Source organism: Cetorhinus maximus, chromosome 11, assembly GCF_964194155.1.
Source record: "Cetorhinus maximus chromosome 11, sCetMax3.hap1.1, whole genome shotgun sequence".
NCBI classification, from domain to species: Eukaryota; Metazoa; Chordata; class Chondrichthyes; order Lamniformes; family Cetorhinidae; genus Cetorhinus; species Cetorhinus maximus.
The window spans coordinates 124,817,197-124,837,032 of record NC_135889.1 but is presented as its reverse complement, the minus strand read 5'-3'; the positions used below and the strand labels follow the sequence as shown (position 1 = coordinate 124,837,032).

Sequence of the window (19,836 nt, the reverse complement as noted above, 5' to 3'; positions counted from 1 at the left end):
TCCCTCTCTCCATCCACTCCACACCCTCGCTCTCTCACTCTCTCTCTCTCTAACCCATCCCTACTCTCTCTCTCTCTCCATCCCATCCCCACTCTCGCTCTCTCACTCTCTCTCTCCAACCCATCCCTACTCTCTCTCTCTCCATCCCATCCCCACTCTCGCTCTCTCACTCTCTCTCTCTCCAACTCATCCCCACTCTCGCTCTCTCACTCTCTCCTAACCCATCCCTACTCTCTCTCTCTCTCTCTCCATCCCATCCCCACTCTCGCTCTCTCACTCTCTCTCTCTCCATCCCATCCCCACTCTCGCTCTCTCTCACTCTCTCCATCCCATCCCCACTCTCGCTCTTTCCCTCTCTCTCTCTCCATCCCATCCCCACTCTCGCTCTCTCCCTCTCTCTCCATCCCATCCCCACTCCCATGCTCTCTCTCTCTCTCTCTCTCTACCCGCACCCCCATCCCTTCCCCAGCCTCTCCCTCTCTCGGTTCAGGTTGTGACTCTGGGACTCACTCAGTCATTGGGAAATTCCTCCCTCTCCCCCCTTTCTGGCCGGTTGATGTTTCAAACAATTTCCCGATTTCCCTGAGTCTTGTCCCGTGAGTAACTCTGAGCCCGTCGGGCTCCCTCACTCCCTCCATATCCCCCTCCCTCACTCCCCTCCATATCCCCCTCCCTCACTCCCTCCATATCCCCCTCCCTCACTCCCTCCATATCCCCCCTCCCTCACTCCCTCCATATCCCCCTCACTCCCTCCTATAACCCCCTTTCCCTCACACCCTTTCACATATCCCCCACCACTCACCCCGTCCCCTAGCCCCCTCCCCACACACCCACCCAACCCCTCCCTCACCTCCCTCCATATCCCCCTCCCTCACTCCCTCCATATCCCCTCCCTCACTCCCTCCATATCCCCTCCCTCACTCCCTCCATAACCCTCCCCCTCTCTCCCTCCATATCCCCCTCCCTCTCTCCCTCCATATCCCCCTCCCTCACTCCCTCCATATCCCCCTCCCCCTCCCCTCCATATCCCCCTCCCTCACTCCCACCATATCCCCCTCCCTCACTCCCTCCATATCCCCTCCCTCACTCCCTCCATTCCCCCTCCCTCACTCCCCTATCCCCCTCCTCACTCCCTACTCCCCCGTATCCCCTCCCTCACTCCCTCCTATCCCCTCCCTCATTCCCTCCATATCCCCTCCCTCACTCCCTCCATATCCTCTCCCTCACTCCTCCATATCCCCCTCCCTCACTCCCTCCATATCCCCCTCCCTCACTCCCTCCATATCCCCCTCCCTCACTCCCTCATATCCCCTCCCTCATTCCCTCCATATCCCCCTCCCTCACTCCCTCCATATCCCCTCACTCACTCCAACTCCCCTTCCCTCACTCACTCCATATCCCCCTCCCTCACTCCCTCCATATCCCCTCCCTCATTCCTCCATATACCCCTCCCTCACTCCCTCCATATCCCCCTTCCTCACTCCTCCATATGCCCCCTCCCTCACTCCCTCCATATGCCCCCTCCCTCACTCCCTCTATATCCCCTCCCTCATTCGCTCCATATCCCCCTCCCTCACTCCCTCCATAATCCCCCTCCCTCACTCCCTCCATAATCCCCCTCCCTCACTCCCTCCATAATCCCCCTCCCTCACTCCCTCCATAACCCCCCTCCCTCACTCCCTCCATATCCCCCTCCCTCACTCCCTCCATATCCCCCTCCCTCATTCCCTCCATATCCCCCTCACTCCCTCCATATGACCCTCCCTCACTCCCTCCATATGCCCCCTTCCTCACTCCCTCCATATGCCCCCTCCCTCACTCCCTCCATATGCCCCCTCCCTCACTCCCTCCATATGCCCCCTCCCTCACTCCCTCCATATCCCCCTCCCTCATTCCCTCCATATCCCCCTCACTCCCTCCATATCCCCCTCCCTCACTCCCTCCATATCCCCCTCCCTCACTCCCTCCATATCCCCCTCCCTCACTCCCTCCATATCCCCCCTCACTCCCTCCCTCTCTATGCACCTCTTCCCCTCCACCTCCTGTGGAAAGCGTGTTCTGATAACAGGTCAGTAGAATTGGACTCAATTGATGTGATGCCTACCACAGTCAATAAGCTTGGCCACAATCACTACTTACAAGGTATTTTACAACAGCACGGCAGCTCTTTAGTCTACTGCACGTGTAGCCTGTGGAACCTGTAGCCCAGTGAGAGTCAGAGCTTTAATGACAACATCAGCTTGTATTTATATTACATGCTAAAATGTCCCACGGCATTTTGCAGAAGCAGAAGTCTATTCAAAGCCACAATGGGAGACATTAAGCTGGGTGATCAAATTGTTGGTCAAAGAGGTCGGTTTAAAGGAGGGTCTTAAAGGAGAAGAGAGGGGCGGAGAGGTTTAGGGAGGGAATTCCAAAGCTTGGGGCCCTGGCAGCTGAAGGCACGGCTGCCAATGGTGGAGTGATTAAAATTGGGGATGTGCAAGAGACCAGAATAGGGGGAGCGCAGAGATCTCAGAGAATTGTGGGGCTGGAGGAGATATAGAAAGAATCCAGTTTGAAGATTAGGATCTGGCTGGGGGAGTGGGGTTGGGGAGAAATATGAATTGTCCGCCCAGCAGGAAGAGGGTTAATTGAGTTATACCAGTGAGTAGTGAAGAGTCACGGGATGATGGCTACATAACATTCACCTTAAACAGAATTCAGTCATTCTGTACAAATTAACAAGAGCGGAGCAGCTCAGACCCTGAACCATCACTGCCACCTACTGGCTGTAAAGGTAGAGTAATGTCCAGAGGAGAAAACACATACACCTGCTCCACCCAACCCCCTGATCCAAATGGCCTGGAGAACAATAGAACAACAGACTCATACATTTCGATATCGCTTTTCGCCACCTAAAAAGTTGACAGCCAATTCATTTTTGAGGTGTAGTCACTGTTGTATGAAACAAGGCAGCTAATTTGTGCTGCAGCGCTCCCTCAGCACTGACCCTCTGACAGTGCAGCACTCCCTCAGCACTGACTCTCCGACAGCGTGGCGCTCCCTCGGTACTGACTCTCCGACAGTGCGGCGCTCCCTCGGTACTGACTCTCCGACAGTGCAGCACTCCCTCAGTACTGACCCTCTGACAGTGCAGCATTCCCTCAGTACTGACCCTCCGACAGTGCAGCACTCCCTCAGTACTGACCCTCCGACAGTGCAGCACTCCCTCAGTACTGACCCTCTGACAGTGCAGCACTCCATCAGTACTGACCCTCTGACAGTGCAGCACTCCCTCAGTACTGACTCTCTGACGGTGCAGCACTCCCTCGGTACTGACTCTCCGACAGTGCGGCGCTCCCTCGGTACTGACCCTCCGACAGTGCGGCGCTCCCTCGGTACTGACTCTCTGACAGTGCAGCACTCCCTCAGTACTGACCCTCTGACAGTGCAGCACTCCCTCAGTACTGACTCTCTGACGGTGCAGCACTCCCTCAGTACTGACTCTCTGACAGCACGGCGCTCCCTCGGTACTGACTCTCCGACAGTGCGGCACTCCCTCAGTACTGACCCTCTGACAGTGCGGCACTCCCTCAGTACTGACTCTCCGATGGTGCAGCACTCCCTCAGTACTGACCCTCCGACAGCGCGGCACTCCCTCAGTACTGACTCTCCGACAGTGCAGCACTCCCTCAGTACTGACCCTCCGACAGTGCAGCACTCCCTCAGTACTGACCCTCTGACAGTGCAGCACTCCCTCAGTACTGACTCTCCGACAGCGCGGCACTCCCTCGGTATTGACTCTCCAACAGCGCAGCACTCCCTCAGTACTGACTCTCCGACAGCGCGGCACTCCCTCGGTATTGACTCTCCAACAGCGCGGCGCTCCCTCAGTACTGACTCTCCGACGGCGCGGCGCTGAACTGTGGCTCTGACCCTCAGGCAGCACGGCACTCCCTCAGTACTGACCCTCCGACAGTGCGGCACTCCCTCAGTACTGACCCTCCGACAGTGCGGCACTCCCTCAGTACTGACCCTCCGACAGTGCGGCGCTCCCTCGGCGTTGACCCTTTGACATTGTGGTATTCCTCAGTACAGCACTGGGAATGTCAGCCTGGCTTTTGTGGAATGGGATCAAAGCCACAACATTCTGATTCAGCTGCCAGAATAGCAGCCACTGCACCACGTGTGAGCCACTGCTGTCTGCGCCTTTGCACAGGTTGACTTTAAAGAGGAGACTATAGGGTCAGCTGGGCTGAGTGGACCTGGGTCATTGCCTTGATTGATGTCCGGATTGAGACTATATGTTCTGTCTGGTGTAATTTGTCTCCTTTTTGGTGGGGTTGTTCCTTGTTGGGCTATTTTGGAATTGATAGTAAAAGGTCTTTTGGAAGTCGAGGGGTCATTTTTGCATCTTTTATATTGTGTAGGTGCGTAAACTGGAACAGGAGAACCAGGTTCTGGAAACACGATGGGAACTTCTTCAACAGACAGACACGTACAAATCAAACGCTGATAAAATCGTCAACATGTTCTGCAACAAACTGAAGCAGCAGCTGATTGACCTGGAGAGGGAGAGAGACCGCTTGAAGGGGCAGATCACACAGACACAGCAAATGGTCGAAGACTTCAAAGGAAAATATGAGGATGAGATTAACTCTCGTACAACACTGGAGAATGAATTTGTTATCCTTAAAAAGGTTGGTAGACAAGTCAAGGATCTGACTGCAATAGCCTGGGTGTCCTATATGTAGCGCTACAGGGAGAGTGCTTCTGTAAGGCTTCACAGGGCTAATAACAGGGAATCGAGTTGCAGATCCCGGTGCCCTGAACTCATGACATTCCTCAGTCTCTGATCTTCAACCTGTGCTCTTGAACTGGAGCAGAGGCTCCAAGAACAACTATAAATTCACTTTAATTTTTCTTTTAAAGGTAACTCTCAGGGTCTTAAAAGAAGCATCTGCAGGGCTAGTGGATGCCTTCGTTGTAACCAACCCCAGTGGACTGGAAAACCAAAAATGTAACACCTGTATTCAAGAAAGGAGGGAGACAGACAGCAGGAAACAATAGTCCAGTTAGTCTAACATTTGTCATTGGGAAAATGCTGGAATCTATTATTAAGGAGGTAGCAGGACAGTTAGAAAATTATAATATATAAATCATAAATCAACATAATTTTATGAAGGAAACCATGTTTAACAAATTTGTTCTTTGAGGATGTAACAAGCTGGGTGGATAATGGGGAACCTGTAGATGTGTATTTGGATTTCCAAAAGGCATTTGATAAGGTGCTAAATAAATTACAGCACAAGATAAGAGTTCATGGTTTTCAAGCTAATAGATTAGGGCGGACAGAGGATTGGTTAACACACAGGAAGCAGAGTCCGGACAAATGGGTCGTTTCCAAGTTGGTAAACTGTAACTAGTGGAGCTCTGCAGAGAACAGTGCTGGGGCCTCAGCTATTTATGATCTATGTTCATGATCTGGGTGAATGGATTGCAGCCAAATTTGCTGATGATACAAACAGAGGTAGGAAAGCAAATTGTGAGGAGGGTACAAAGGGTTCACAAAGGGATATAAATAGGTTAAGTGAGTGGGCAAAAAATTGGCGGTTAAATTATAATGTGGAAAAATGAAAGATTATCCACCTTACATTTGCAGGAAGAATAGAAAAGCAGAATATCACTTAGATGGAGAGAGACTGCAGAATGCAGAGGGATCTGGGCGTCATTGTACAAGAATCATAGCAAGTGATTCGGAAGACAAATGGAACGTTGGCCTTTATTGCAAAGGGGGATGGAATATCAAAGTAGAGAAATCTTGCTACAACTGAACAGGGCTTTGGTGAGGCCACACCTAGAGTACTGGGTACAGTTTTGGTCTCCTTATTTAAGGAAAGATATATTTGCATTAAAAGTAGTTCAGAGAAGGTTCACTCAGCTGATTCCTGGGATGAAGGGTTTTGCCTTATGAGGAGAGGTTGAGCAGGTTGGGCCTGTACTCATTGGAGTTTAGAAGAATAAGAGGTGATCTTATTGAAACATATGAGATTCTGAGGGGGCTCGAGTGGGTAGATACTGAGAGAGTGTTGCCCCTCATGGTGGTAATCTAGAACTAGGGGACTCCGTTTCAGAGCAAAGGATCTTCTATTTAAGACTGAGATGAGGAGAAATTTCCTCTCTGAGAGGTGTCAGTGTTTGGAATTCTCTACCCAGGGAACAATGGATGCTGGGTCATTGAATATATTCCAGACCGAGTTAGATCGAGTTTTGATCGACAGTAGGAAGTTAATTCTTGCGCAAAAAAGTGATGCAGAAATATTGGCAACAGAAGCAAGGAGTCTGCTGAAGCAATGGGTCTGGGCTCGGAGGACTGTGCTACTTCACACTGAACACCTACTTGTCCTCGTGCCACTCCTCTGTTAAATTTTGAGCCAACCAACTCATCTGCCCCTGATCATAGCCCAGAGGAAAAACAGTTCAGACCAGTGCTCTTACTTCCCAGTTTTACTGGAGTTCCATTTTAAGGTATACGAGACCAGTTCAGACCGGTACTCTTATTTCGTAGTTTTTACTGGTTTTTTTCTCTCTGGGAAACAGTGACTGTAACACAAAGGAGCAAAATTACAAAAGTTAGGGTTGTACTCACTGGAATTTAAAAGGTTAATGGGTGATTTGATAGCAGTTTCTATCAGCGTAGATAGAGAGAAACTACTTGTGCTAGTTTGGGGACTCTAGGACCAGGGATCCTTTCAGGAGTGAAATTAGGAAAAACTTCTACACACAAAGGGTGATCGGAGTTTGGAACTGTCTTCCAAAAATGCAGTTTATTCATTTTAAGATTGAGATTGATCATTTTTTATTGAGCAAAGGTATTGAGAGGAATGAGGTAAAGGTGGGTATATAGATCAGCAAGAACTCATTGAAATGGTGGAGCAGGCTCCAGGAGCAAAATAGTCTCCGCCTGTTTCCAAGTTCCTGTAAGGAACGGGAAGAGTTCATTCTGGGTGGGAAAAGGTGGGGGTCGTGCATATACATGGCCTGCAGCATTGTGGAAAATTCATGGTAAAACCGGATCCTTAGCTTACCTGAGTTTACTTTACCTATTATTGATATCGCTAAAATTGGGGCCAGTTAAACTGGGCAGTGAACTTGCAGGTGATGTGCCTCACACTCGGTAAGTAATCCAGAGACAGGCCTTGAAGAGGTGAAAACATTTGCTGATTACACCAATTTCAAGATATGGTTAAATTGTGACGATGATAGTTAAAGACGAGAGGATTTAAGCAAATGCAGTTTCATGTTAAAAATGTAAAGTATTGCATTTTGAACAGAATATACTGCAAATAGGAAGAATTTTGAAAAAGGAAGCACAATGTGAGTGAGTTAGGGGAATAGATTCACAGGTCATAAAGTGTGCTACAAAATTAAATAAGGATAACATTATAGAGTTCTTATTCAGACAACTTTTCTTAGTGGAAACATTTAACTTTATTTACAAGACAGTAGCTACACGTGTGCATCAAACTCCATAACTAAGAAGTATTGTCTCCTGTAGGGGTTCCCCACTCTCTGAACACATTGGTTTACATAGATCATGTGATCTTACAGCACAGGATTATTCTTAAAGCTACAGTCCAAGGTTTCCCAAAACTACAATTACTACATTCCTCCCCCTTTAACTTTTCTGTACATTTTGTATTTACAAGAATATTTATCTCATGACATTACAATATTTGCTAAGGTCATGAAATTACAAGTTCAATCTTTCTGGTGGTTTCCTGATCCATGTCGCAGCTCCACAACTTCAGATTCTTTTGTAGGAAACAAACTCTCTGGAACCACATTAACATCAGGAACCTCATTAGGCACATGCAGTTCAGTGTCTTCCACTCCGACAGAGACATCGGGCATGTCTGTCGTTGGCTGAGTAACTTCAACAGGAACCACTGGTTCAGCAATGGTTTCAGGTGGAACATCATTTTGTTGGGGTATCTCCCTTCCTCTTAAACGATCCACATGCTTACAGGTGATCCTGCCCCCTACTTCCACATGGTACAACAATGGTCCAGTCACAGAGCTTACTTTACCAGGTAACCACTTTGGTCCTCCACCGAAATCCCTTACATTTACGGCTTCCCCAACGGTAAATTGGTAAATTGTTGCTCATAACTGTACAAATCATCAGTTGCTTTTTGGTTCCCTCGACTTTTCTCCACCTTCCCCTCCAAATTGGGAAGTATCAGGCTTAGTCTTCTCCGAAGATGGCGCCTCATCAGTAATTCTGCAAGTGTTGCTCCTGTTGTAGTGTGTGGGGGTGGGGGCGGTTGTTCTGTAGTGAAATAGGAAATTAGCAAGTTTGGTTTCCAGTGAATCATCTGTAAACTTTTTCATTCCCACCTTAAAAGTTTGTACTGCTCTTTCCGCCAGTCGGTTTGATGATGGATGGTATGGTGCAGTCTTCACATGGTTGATACCATTGAGGCTGATAAATCGTTGGAACTCAGCGCTACTAAAAGTAGTATCTTTATCTGAGACGATTACCTCTGACAATCCGTGGATAGTGAAGCTTTGGCGTAGTTTTTCTATAGTAGCGCCTGACGTTGGCAACTTTACCTCATAAGCGTCTAATCACTTGGAATGAGCATCTATAATCAGTAGAAACGTGGTCCCAAGGAAAGGACCAACATAATCAATGTGCAATCGTACCCAGGGCCTACCAGGCCACTCCCATGGGTGTAATGGGGTTGCCACCGGCAACTTTGCAGCTGCTGACATTGCGCAAGGTGTTTAACCACCTTCTCAATATCGCCATCCATCCCCAGCCACCATAGATAACTGTGCACTTTGGTCTTCATGTGGGAGATTCCTGGATGGGCACTGTGTAGCTCTACTAAAGGAACTACTACCCATGCGCCACATAATAGAATACCATCTTGACCTGCTTATTTCGTGTCTTCAAAAATTCAAAAATGGCTTCAATTCATCAGAGGCTGGTTCCTGGGACCAACCATGTAACACTTGGTCTTTCACTCTAGACAGGACTGGATCATGATTCATCCAGTTTATCATCTGCCTGGCACACACTGGTGAGGAATCCAGGAAATTCACCACTAATATGAACTCCTATGGGATTGGGATATGGTCATCATTCCCTTGCAAAGGCAGGCCACTTAGGGCATCAGCATTGGCTATATGGATCCTTGGTCTACGTACAAAGGTGTACTCATTTGCCACCAAAATTAGGACCCATCTTTGTATTCCTGAGGAGGCTATGGGTGGGATGGCCTTTTCCTCGCTAAACAGACCCTAAAGTGGTTTGTGGTCTGAGACTATCGTGAAATGTCACCCGTGCACATATTGGTGGAATTTCTTTACACCAAAGATAATCGACAGACCTTCCGTTTCCATCTGAGAATATCCTTTTTCTGCTGTGGTAAGTGTCCTGGATACGTAGCCTATCAGCCTCTCTGTGCTGTCATCCGTTTTGTGAGATAGGACCACTCCTGGTCCATAGTGGGGCCCTTCACAGGTTTGCACCAATTCCTTTGTATGGTCATAATGCACTAACAAATTTAAAGAGTGTAAGAGCTGTTTTACTTTCATGATGGTTTCTTTTTGGGGTGCCTCCCAAAACCATCACTGGTTTTTCTTAGCAGTGAATGCAGAGGGGCCAGAACTGTGGATAAATTTGGTAGAAATCGCCCATAATCATTTATCATCCCTAAAAATTATTTAAGTTCAGAGGTGTTCTTGGGTGCAGATGCCCCTCTTATTGCCTTAACCTCCTCTTCAACCTGGTGTAACCCTTGGGCATCTACCCGGTGGCCCAAATAAATGACTTAATTTGCTTGAAAAGTGCATTTTTCCTGCTTCTATAAATCGTTTCAGGGCTTCCTCTAGGTTAGCCAAGTGTTCCTTTTCTGTGAATCCAGTTATCAGTACATCGCCTGGATAGACCACAACCTGAGGTGGTCCCTGCAGTGAGCTCTCCATTGTCCTCTGAAAAATGGCACAGGCTGCAGAAACACCGAAGTCGGGCGTGTATATTGCTAGAGCCCTTTGTGGGTATTTATGGTGACAAATTCCCGGGAGGCGTCATCCAGCTCCAGTTACTGATATACGTGACTCATGTCAAGCTTTGTATACGTTGTCCCTCCTGCTAGTTTGGCACAGAGGTCTTCAATCTTGGGAATAGGTACCTGTCCAGTTTGGCTGCTCTGTTGACCGTTAGTTTATAGTCCCCACAGATCTGGACGGTCTGGTCTGGTTTAAGGACAGGGACTATGGGTGCTGCCCACCCTGAGAACTGAACCACTTTTATGACACCCAGCCTCTCGACCCGGTTCAGCTCAGCGCCAACCTTCTCTCTCAGGGCGTGTGGCACCGGCCTCGCTTTCAAGGAGTGAGGAGTTGCTTCTGGATCCCTGTAAATCTTGGCCTTGGATTTTTCCCAGTTCCTCTTTGAAGATGGTGTCATTTTTTTAGCAGTTCTGGCAGTCCCCCTGCTCTCAACTGGAAGATTTTTGGACCGGTTTAATTTAATCTCCTTCAACCAATCACACCCTAGAAGGCTTGACCCTTCACCTTCCACCATCACTGGTAGCTGTACCAACTGGTGTTTATAATGAGCAATTGCTCTGATGATACCTTTTACATGGATTTCTTCGCCTGTGTATGTTTTCAACTTGGCAGATGTTTGTCCCAAATTTAATTGTTGATCATGTTTATTTAAATATCTGAAAGTGTGTTTCCCTGCTACAGTGGCAGAAGCACCTGTGTCTACTCCCATTTTTAAGGGTTTACCATTCACTTACACTGGGACAATAATTGGCTCTGTCTCCCAACTTTCATGTTGAATAATGAATAAATGTCAGGATTGGTTGTTTCTGGCTCTTCTACACTATAGACTTCATTGGAATTTGTTTGTTGTTTGGAGGCCTGTTTAGATCTCACTTTGCAATGTCTCATGTGTCCACTCCTGTGACAGTAATAACAAGACCTTAGCTCTGCAGTAGTTGAAGAATTGTGTATTAACTTAGGCATCCATTAGAAGAAGGATATAGATTAAACTTGTACAGAAAACTCTTAAATCTGGGTGAACTCAGATAATGAACCAGTCTCTGCAGAATTCCCAGCCTCTGACCTTCTCTTGTAGCCACACTTTCTGTGTGGCTGGTCCAGGTAAGTTTCTGGGCAATGGTAACCCCGGGATGTTGATAGTGGGGGATTTGACAGTGGCAATGCCATTGAATGTCATGGGGAAGTAGCAAAGACTCCCTTTGGTGTCATGTAGCAATGTACACACTGAGGTGAGAGGCCAGAGTCAAGCTTGGCTCATTGGGATTGAGTGGGTGGTAAAACCTATAGCCCAGGCTAAATACTAGAAAAAGACTGATAGTCCCCAACAAATTGGAAGAGGGATTTCGAGAAGAGTTGTTTTGAATCTTGATGAGAAAGAGGATTGGGGTCTGGATTGATTCAGATGGGAGAGCATGGCTGGATTCTGGGGGGAGTGTGGGTGGGGGACTTTGTGACTTGTGTAGCTGCTCACGTTCTGAGAGGAGGAAGGGGCCTGATGGGCTGATGGGTCTTTGTCCAGTTCAGATTTCCTGGTATAATGTTAAAAGTTCAAAACAATTCACTCCTTCACCTAAAGTCTGATTTCCTTTCTCTTGTGATCCCAAAATCACTTTCCCAGGAAGTGGATCATGCCTATTTTCAAAAAGTGGAGCTGGAATCGAAACTAGAATATCTGACCAACCTGATCGAGTTCCTGAAGCTGCTGTATGCCGAGGTACATCCTTTATCACCGACTTCAAATCGTTCCTTTACACGTGGTCCCAGAAATTGAGAAGGGCCTGTTACACTGTCACAGAAATTTCCAGTCATTTAACAAAAGAACCAGAGGGAGGGATGAGGAGAAATGTTTCTCACACAGCGAGTTGTTGTGATCTAGAATGTGCTGCCTGAAAGGGCGGTGGAAGCAGGTTCAATAGGAACTTTCAAAAAGGAAAAACATATCTAACCCCGTGCTATACCTGCCCTGGGAGTGTTTGATGGGGACAGTGTAGAGGGAGCTTTACTCTGTATCTAACCCCGTGCTGTACCCATCCTGGGAATGTTTGATGGGGTCAGTGTAGAGGGAGCTTTACTCTGTATCTAACCCCGTTCTGTACCTGTCCTGGGAGTGTTTGATGGGGACAGTGTAGAGGGAGCTTTACTCTGTATCTAACCCTGTGCTGTACCTGCCCTGGGAGTGTTTGATGGGGACAGTGTAGAGGGAGCTTTACTCTGTATCTAACCCCGTGCTGTACCTGTCCTGGGAGTGTTTGATGGGGACAGTGTAGAGGGAGCTTTACTCTGTATTTAACCCCGTGCTGTATCTGCCCTGGGAGTGTTTGATAGGGACAGTGTAGAGGGAGCTTTACTCTGTATCTAACCCCGTGCTGTACCCGTCCTGGGAGTGTTTGATGGGAACAGTGTAGAGGGAGCTTTACTCTGTATCTAACCCCGTGCTGTACCTGCCCTGGGAGCGTTTGATGGGGACAGTGTCGAGGGAGCTTTACTCTGTATCTAACCCCGTGCTGTACCTGTCCTGGGAGTGTTTGATGGGGACGGTGTAGAGGGAGCTTTACTCTGTATCTAACCCCATGCTGTACCTGTCCTGGGAGTGTTTGATGGGGACAGTGTAGAGGGAGCGTTACCCTCCCTGCCAGTGTAACAATGTGTGAATTAAACTACTAACTAGCATTATGACCAGGATGGGAGGAATGTGCAGTTGATCTAGCCCTGCTCCTCCACAGGTCACACCATTAGTTTAAAAGTTTAAATTTACTTACCAATGTGGCCAATTGGTTACCTTCACTACTGGCACCCAGAATAAAAGAGACTTTAACTAGGCTTCTTTCAATAAACAACAAACTTATTAGTTTATTATAAAATCCATCTTGTCAAATAGAAAGGGAAAGCTTATCAATATCCAGTATGGAATACGAAATTATAGTAATTACTCTTTCAGATACCCTAAGTCTCTCACTCGCGCACACACACAAACACGCATATGCACATACACGCACACACATACACACAAAACAATTAAATAAAAATAGAAATGGATGAATTTGGCCAAAGCTTAAGCGCCAATGTCCAAAGGCAAAGGATAGACGGTGGAGTTCTTGAAATGGGGTCCGGGCTACATGGTTGGTCTCTCAGCGCTGATCCACGAAACAATCAGTGACTCTAGTACTGCCTTCCAGGCAGACTCATGGGACACTCGAGGGTACTCTATTTCAGCATGTAGAGCACTTCAGGAGCAGCTTATATTCACTTCCAGCTGTGGACTGGCTCTGGGCTGCAAAAAGGCTGCTGTTTTCCTTCTCAAGCAGTTGGTCCTTCACTCCTCAAAACAAAACCAAAATCCACTGTAAAACAGTCTTCCAGGCATGGCTTTTTTCCAGAACCATCAAACCCTTGTGAACCCTTTTGTATACCTTGAAACCTTGAAACAGAACCTGTGTCTCAGAATCACAGAATCAGAAGCACAGAATCACAGTGCAGAAGAGGCCCTTCGGCCCATCGAGTCTGCACCGACACGTGAGAAACACCTGACCTACCTACGTAATGCCATTTACCAGCACTTGGCCCATAGCCTTGAATGTTATGATGTGCCAAGTGCTCACCAGGTGCTTTTTAAAGGATGTGAGGCAACCCACCTCCAACACCCTCCCAGGCAGTGAATTCCAGACCGTCACCACCCTCTGGGTAAAAAAGTTTTTCCTCACATCCCTCCTAAATCTCCTGCCCCTCACCTTGAATTTATGTCCCCTCATGACTGACCCTTCAACTAAGGGGAACAGCTGCTCCCTATCCACCCTGTCCATGACCTTCATGATCTTGTACACCTCCATCAGGTCGCCCCTCAGTCTTCTCTGCTCCAACGAAAACAACCCAAGTCTATCAAACGTCTCTTCATAACTTAAATATTTCATCCCAGGCAACATCCTGGTGAATCTCCTCTGCATCCCCTCCAGTGCAATCACATCCTTCCTATAATGTGGCGACCAGAACTGCACACAGTACTCCAGCTGTGGCCTCACCAAGGTTCTATACAACTCCAACATGACCTCCCTACTTTTGTAATCTATGCCTCGATTGATAAAGGCAAGTGTCCCATATGCCTTTTTCACCACCCCACTAACATGCCCCTCTGCCTTCAGAGATCTATGGACACACACGCCAAGGTCCCTTTGTTCCTCAGAACTTCCTAGTGCCATGCCGTTCATTGAATACTTCCTTGTCAAATTATTCCTTCCAAAGTGTATCACCTCACACTTTTCAGGGTTAAATTCCATCTGCCACTTATCTGCCCATTTGACCATCCCGTCTGTATCTTCCTGTAGCCCAAGACACTCAACCTCACTGTTAACCACCCGGCCAATCTTTGTGTCATCCGCAAACTTACTAATCCTGCCCCCCACATAGTCATCTATGCCGTTTATATAAATGACAAATAATAGGGGACCCAGCACAGATCCCTGTCGTACGCCAGTGGACACTGGCTTCCAGTCACTAAAGCATCCTTCTGTCATCACCCTCTGTCTCCTACAACTAAACCAATTTTGAATCCACCTTATCAAATTACCCTGTATCCCATGTGCATTTGCCTTCTTTATAAGTCTCCCATGTGGGACCTTGTCAAAGGCTTTGCTGAAATCCATATAAACTACATCAACTGCACTACCCTCATCTACACACCTGATCACCTCCTCAAAAAATTCAATGAAATTTGTTAGGCATGACCTCCCTCTGACAAAGCCATGCTGACTATCCCTGATCAAACCTTGCCTCTCCAAGTGGAGATAGAAACTCTCCTTCAGAATTTTCTCCAATAGTTTCCCTACCACTGACGTGAGACTCACTGGCTTGTAGTCAAGTGGTTTCAAGTTTTTTTAAAATTACTCTTTCTTGTAAAAGGATGCTTTTTCCAGGAATAGCTATCAGAGTCCTGCATTAAAAACGTAGAAAATAGGATGAGAAATAGATCATTCGACCCTTTGAGCCTGCTCAGCTATTTAATATAATCATGGCTGATCCTCTATCTCAACACCATACTCCTGCTCTCTCCCCACACCCCTTGACACCTTTAGAATCTAGAAATCTATCTATTTCCTCCTTAAATATATTCAGTGACTTGGCCTCCACAGCTTCTGTGGTAGAAAATTCCACAGGTTCACCACCCTCTGAGTGAAGAAGTTTCTCCTCATCTCAGTTCTAAATGGCCCACCCCGTATCCTGAGACTGTGACCCCTTGTTCTAGACCCACCAGCCAGAGGAAACATCATCCCTGCATCTAGTCTGTCCAGCCCTGTCAGAATTTTATATGTTTCAACAAGATCCCCTCTCATTCTTCTAAACTCCAGTGAATACAGGCATGGTCGGTCCAATCTCTCCTCACATGACAATCCTGTCATCCCAGGAATCAGTCTGGTGAACATTCACTGCACTCCCTCTATGGTAAGTATATCCTTTCTTAGGTAAGGAGACCAAAACTGCACACAATACTCCACGTGTGGTCTCACCAAGACCCTGTACAGCTGCAGTAAGACATCCTTGCTCCTGTACTCAAGTCCTTTCACAATGAAGACCAAGATACCATTTGCCTTCTTAACCACTTCCTGCACCTGCGTGCTTGCTTTCAGTGATTGGTGTACAAGGACCCCCAGGTCCCTTTGTACATCAACATTTCCCAATCAATCACCGTTTAAATAATACTCTGCCATTCTGTTTCTCCTGCCAAAGTGGATAATTTCACACTTATCCATGTTATACTGCATCTGGCCACTCACTCAACCTAAATTGCCTGGAAGCCTCTTAACATCCTCCTCATCGCTCACATTCCCACAAGGTTTCGTGTCCCTTTAAGGAACAGTATCTTTTAAAACACAAATTCTTCCAGAATGTGCTTAGTCCTTGAAGTTGAACCATTTTCTGTGATTAAAGTGTTCGTGACAGCGGTGAGAATCTAACAGGCTGTGACGTGTGTCATTACAGGAAATCCAGGAGCTCCAGTCACAGGTTCAGAGTACGGCTGTCACCCTGAAAGTCAACAACAGCCGCCAACTGGACATGAAACAAATGATTGAAGACATGAAGCGGCAGCATGCTGAAATCGCAGCTCGGAACAAGGCTGAAGCTGAGAGCTGGTATCAGAATAAGGTAGACCCCACTGTCCATTAACACGTAGCTAAAATTAGAACCAGAATTTCCTATTGCTCCTCTTCCTCTGAGCAAGAAGAGAAGCATTTATATAGCGCCTTTCACAACCTCAGGACATCCTGAAGCACATGACAATCGATCAAATACTTTGTGCTCACTCAGTCTTTGATGGCCCGTCACTCTTGCTGTGATTCACTCACATTTTCTCCAATAATCCATCTCACTGTTGTCACTCGGTGTCTCTCCCTATCTCCATTGAAAGTGAAACACACGAGGGTGTCAGACAGGGCAATATGGTGTTGCTGATATCAATTCTGCTTTGTTCACAGTTATTGGAACTAGAGAATGACAAAGCCAGACAGAATGCTGAGCTCAGAAATTCAAAGAATGAGTTTGCTGATCTCACCCGCTACCTGCAGAAGATGAGGTCTGACATTGATGGACTTCAGAACCAGGTATGAATTTGACTCTTAGAACAGTATCTAACAGGTGAAGGTGGATCAGAATCTGCAGCTCAACAATAATCCTGCATCCCAACCAGAATCCTCTCTCTATAACCTGGTACATCGGGAGTTAGATACAGAGTAATGCTCTGAAAGTATGAATCCTAAATTAATAACCAATATCTAATCCTGCCCTGGGAATGTTTGATGGGGTCATTGTAGAGGGGGCTTTACTCTGTATCTAACCCCGTGCTGTACCTGCCCTGGGAGTGTTTGATGGGGACAGTGTAGAGGGAGCTTTACTCTGTATCTAACCCCGTGCTGTACCTGCCCTGGGAATGTTTGATGGGGACAGTGTAGAGGGAGCTTTACTCTGTATTTAACCCTGTGCTGCAGCTGTCCTGGGAGTGTTTGATGGGGACAGTGTAGAGGGAGCTTTACTCTGTATCTAACCCCATGCTGTACCTGTCCTGGGAGTGTTTGATGGGGACAGTGTAGAGGGAGCTTTACTCTGTATCTAATCCCGTGCTGTACCTGTCCTGGGAGTGTTTGATGGGGACAGTGTAGAGGGAGCTTTACTCTGTATCTAACCCCGTGCTGTACCTGTCCTGGGAGTGTTTGATGGGGACAGTGTAGAGGGAGCTTTACTCTGTATCTAACCCCGTGCTGTACCTGTCCTGGGAGTGTTTGATGGGGACAGTGTAGCGGGAGCTTTACTCTGTATCTAACCCCGTGCTGTACCTGTCCTGGGAGTGTTTGATGGGGACAGTGTAGAGGGAGCTTTACTCTGTATCTAACCCCGTGCTGTACCTGTCCTGGGAGTGTTTGATGGGGACGGTGCAGAGGGAGCTTTACTCTGTATCTAACCCCGTGCTGTACCTGTCCTGGGAGTGTTTGATGGGGACAGTGTAGAGGGAGCTTTACTCTGTATCTAACCCCGTGCTGTACCTGTCCTGGGAGTGTTTGATGGGGACAGTGCCGAAGGAACTTTAGTCCCTTAACCCTGCTGTGAGAAGCCCAGGACTGCTCCATAGCAATGTTTTGACATGGAGATGTATCACAGAAAATTGGCCCTAAATTTTCCCATGTAACAGAAAAATGTTCTTTTTTCTAACATTTAAAAACTTGATCCTGATTCTTGATTCTGGAAATTATTCCTGAATCAAGTCAGAAATTGCCAAACCATCTTGAGTCGAACAGCGACAAACCTGAAACCCTGCCGTCTGTTAGGGGTTGCCAACTTTGACCAGACAGAATCCTCATAGTGTCATCACATGATGTGCCGTCCCTTCTCTCCTGCTATTGGTTGCCTGACATGTTAATCTTCATGGTGTACCACCTTCCCACAGCTGATTGGACAGCCAACAGTTTCTTCCCTGTGTAATTGGATGATTCTTGACTGTCAGCGAAACAGTCCCACTTTGAGCCAAACGCCAACATCTTCAAGAATAAACAAAAATGTTCAATGGAAAAGGGGAAAAAAACTCTATTTCTCATGTTTTAAAGGTAAGGAAAAAATTGCAGGGCGACTGGTGAAAGAGTGGGTTGGAGGGGGAGTGGAACTAATTTGATAGCTTTTCCAAAGAACCAGCACATCGTGATGGGCAGAACAGCCTCTTCCTGTGCTGTATGATTCTTTGACTTTTAATTGTCTGGGAGATTAACCTCCGATTCCTGGAGAGTCCCGGCCAGTCCTGGAGGATTGGCAACCCTCTAATGAACACACCATTTTCCCGCAGCGTGCCTCAATGGAGTCTAATATTGGGGAGGCAGAGGAACGTGGACAGATTGCCATCAACGAGGCCAAGAACCGCATCAGCCAATTGCAGGAGAGTCTCCGTAAGGCCAATAAAGATATGGCTGAACAGATGCGCGAACATCAGGAACTGCTAAACGCCACAATGGCGCTGGACATGGAGATCGCCACCTACAGAAAATTACTGGATGGCGAGGAGGAGAGGTAAATGCAACACAGAAGCAGACCACCAAAAAAAAACAACTTTGATTTCTATAACACTCTGGCCTAGTGGTATTGTCACTCACTAGTAATCCAGAGACCCAGGGTAATGCTCTGGGGACCTGGGTTTGAAATCCCATCACATCAGATGGTGAAATTTGAATTCAATAAAAAAAACCTGGAATTGAAAGTCTGACAATGACCACGAAACCATTGTCGATTGTCCTAAAAACCCATCTGGTTCACTAATGTCCTTTAGGGAAGGAAATCTGCTGGTCTGGCCTACATGAGACTCCAGACCCACCGAAATGTGGTTGACTCTTAAATGCCCTCTGAACAAGGGCAATTAGGGATGGGCAATAAATGCTGGCCTAGCCAGCGACATCCACATCCCATGAATGATTTTTAAAAATTACCTCTAGAACATCCCAACGAGATTTACAGCCAATGCAGAACTTTAATTGATCATAGTTACTGTTGTTAATGTAGAAAATGCGTTTGCTAATTTATATACAGTGAGATCCTGCAAACTACACCAAAGTAACAATCAGGTAATGTTTTTTAAGTCAATGTTGCTTAATTATTGTCTGGGATGCGATGGAGAATGTCCCCAGAATACTTTTCTTTAGATAAGATTAAGCAATGCTAAAGACCACTGATCTGATGAGCCAGGTCCCTCGAGTGAAATGCAGGATGCAGGGAGCGCATGAGAGAGCACTGGGCCAGAACTCGGTGACTCAGCAAGGTGCCTCACATTGTGTGGGTCACAAGTCACCTGTAGGGCAGACTGAGTAAGATTGCCAGGTTTCATTCCCTGAAAGACCAGTTCTGTTTTGACAATATTGTCTTTGTCTTTTCTGATGCCAACCCACAAATGATCAGATTTGACCCATTAAATTTCACAAGTTGTCCTGGATCTGAACTCTAGTTTTATCAATAGAAGCATAGAGTACAAAACAGGGAGTTATGCTGAACCTTTATAAAGCTCTGGTTAGGGCCCAACTAGAATATTGTGCCCAATTCTGGTCACCACACTTTAGGAAAGATGTGAGGGTCCTTGAGAGGGTGCAGAGGAGATTTCCCAGAATGGCTCTGGGGATGAGGGGATTTTAGCGACAGGGTTAGGTTGGAGAAGCTGGGATTGTTCTCCTTGGAGCAAAGGAGATGGAGGGGAGATTTGATAGAGGGGGACAAGATTATGACAAGATTGGATAAGGTAGACAAAGAAAAGCTGTT

At 47.1% G+C, this 19,836-nt stretch overlaps 1 protein-coding gene across 1 annotated transcript in view; it reads left to right on the top strand.

Moving 5' to 3' along the window:
• Positions 1 to 19,836, top strand: part of LOC144686904 (keratin, type II cytoskeletal 8-like) — a 31,003-nt gene that overhangs the window by 8,591 nt on the left and 2,576 nt on the right. Inside the window, exons 2-6 of the mRNA XM_078552736.1 lie at positions 4,413 to 4,682; positions 11,684 to 11,779; positions 16,036 to 16,200; positions 16,530 to 16,655; positions 18,383 to 18,603. Coding sequence (XP_078408862.1) covers positions 4,413 to 4,682; positions 11,684 to 11,779; positions 16,036 to 16,200; positions 16,530 to 16,655; positions 18,383 to 18,603 — 878 coding nt within the window. The remainder of the gene's footprint in view (positions 1 to 4,412; positions 4,683 to 11,683; positions 11,780 to 16,035; positions 16,201 to 16,529; positions 16,656 to 18,382; positions 18,604 to 19,836) is intronic.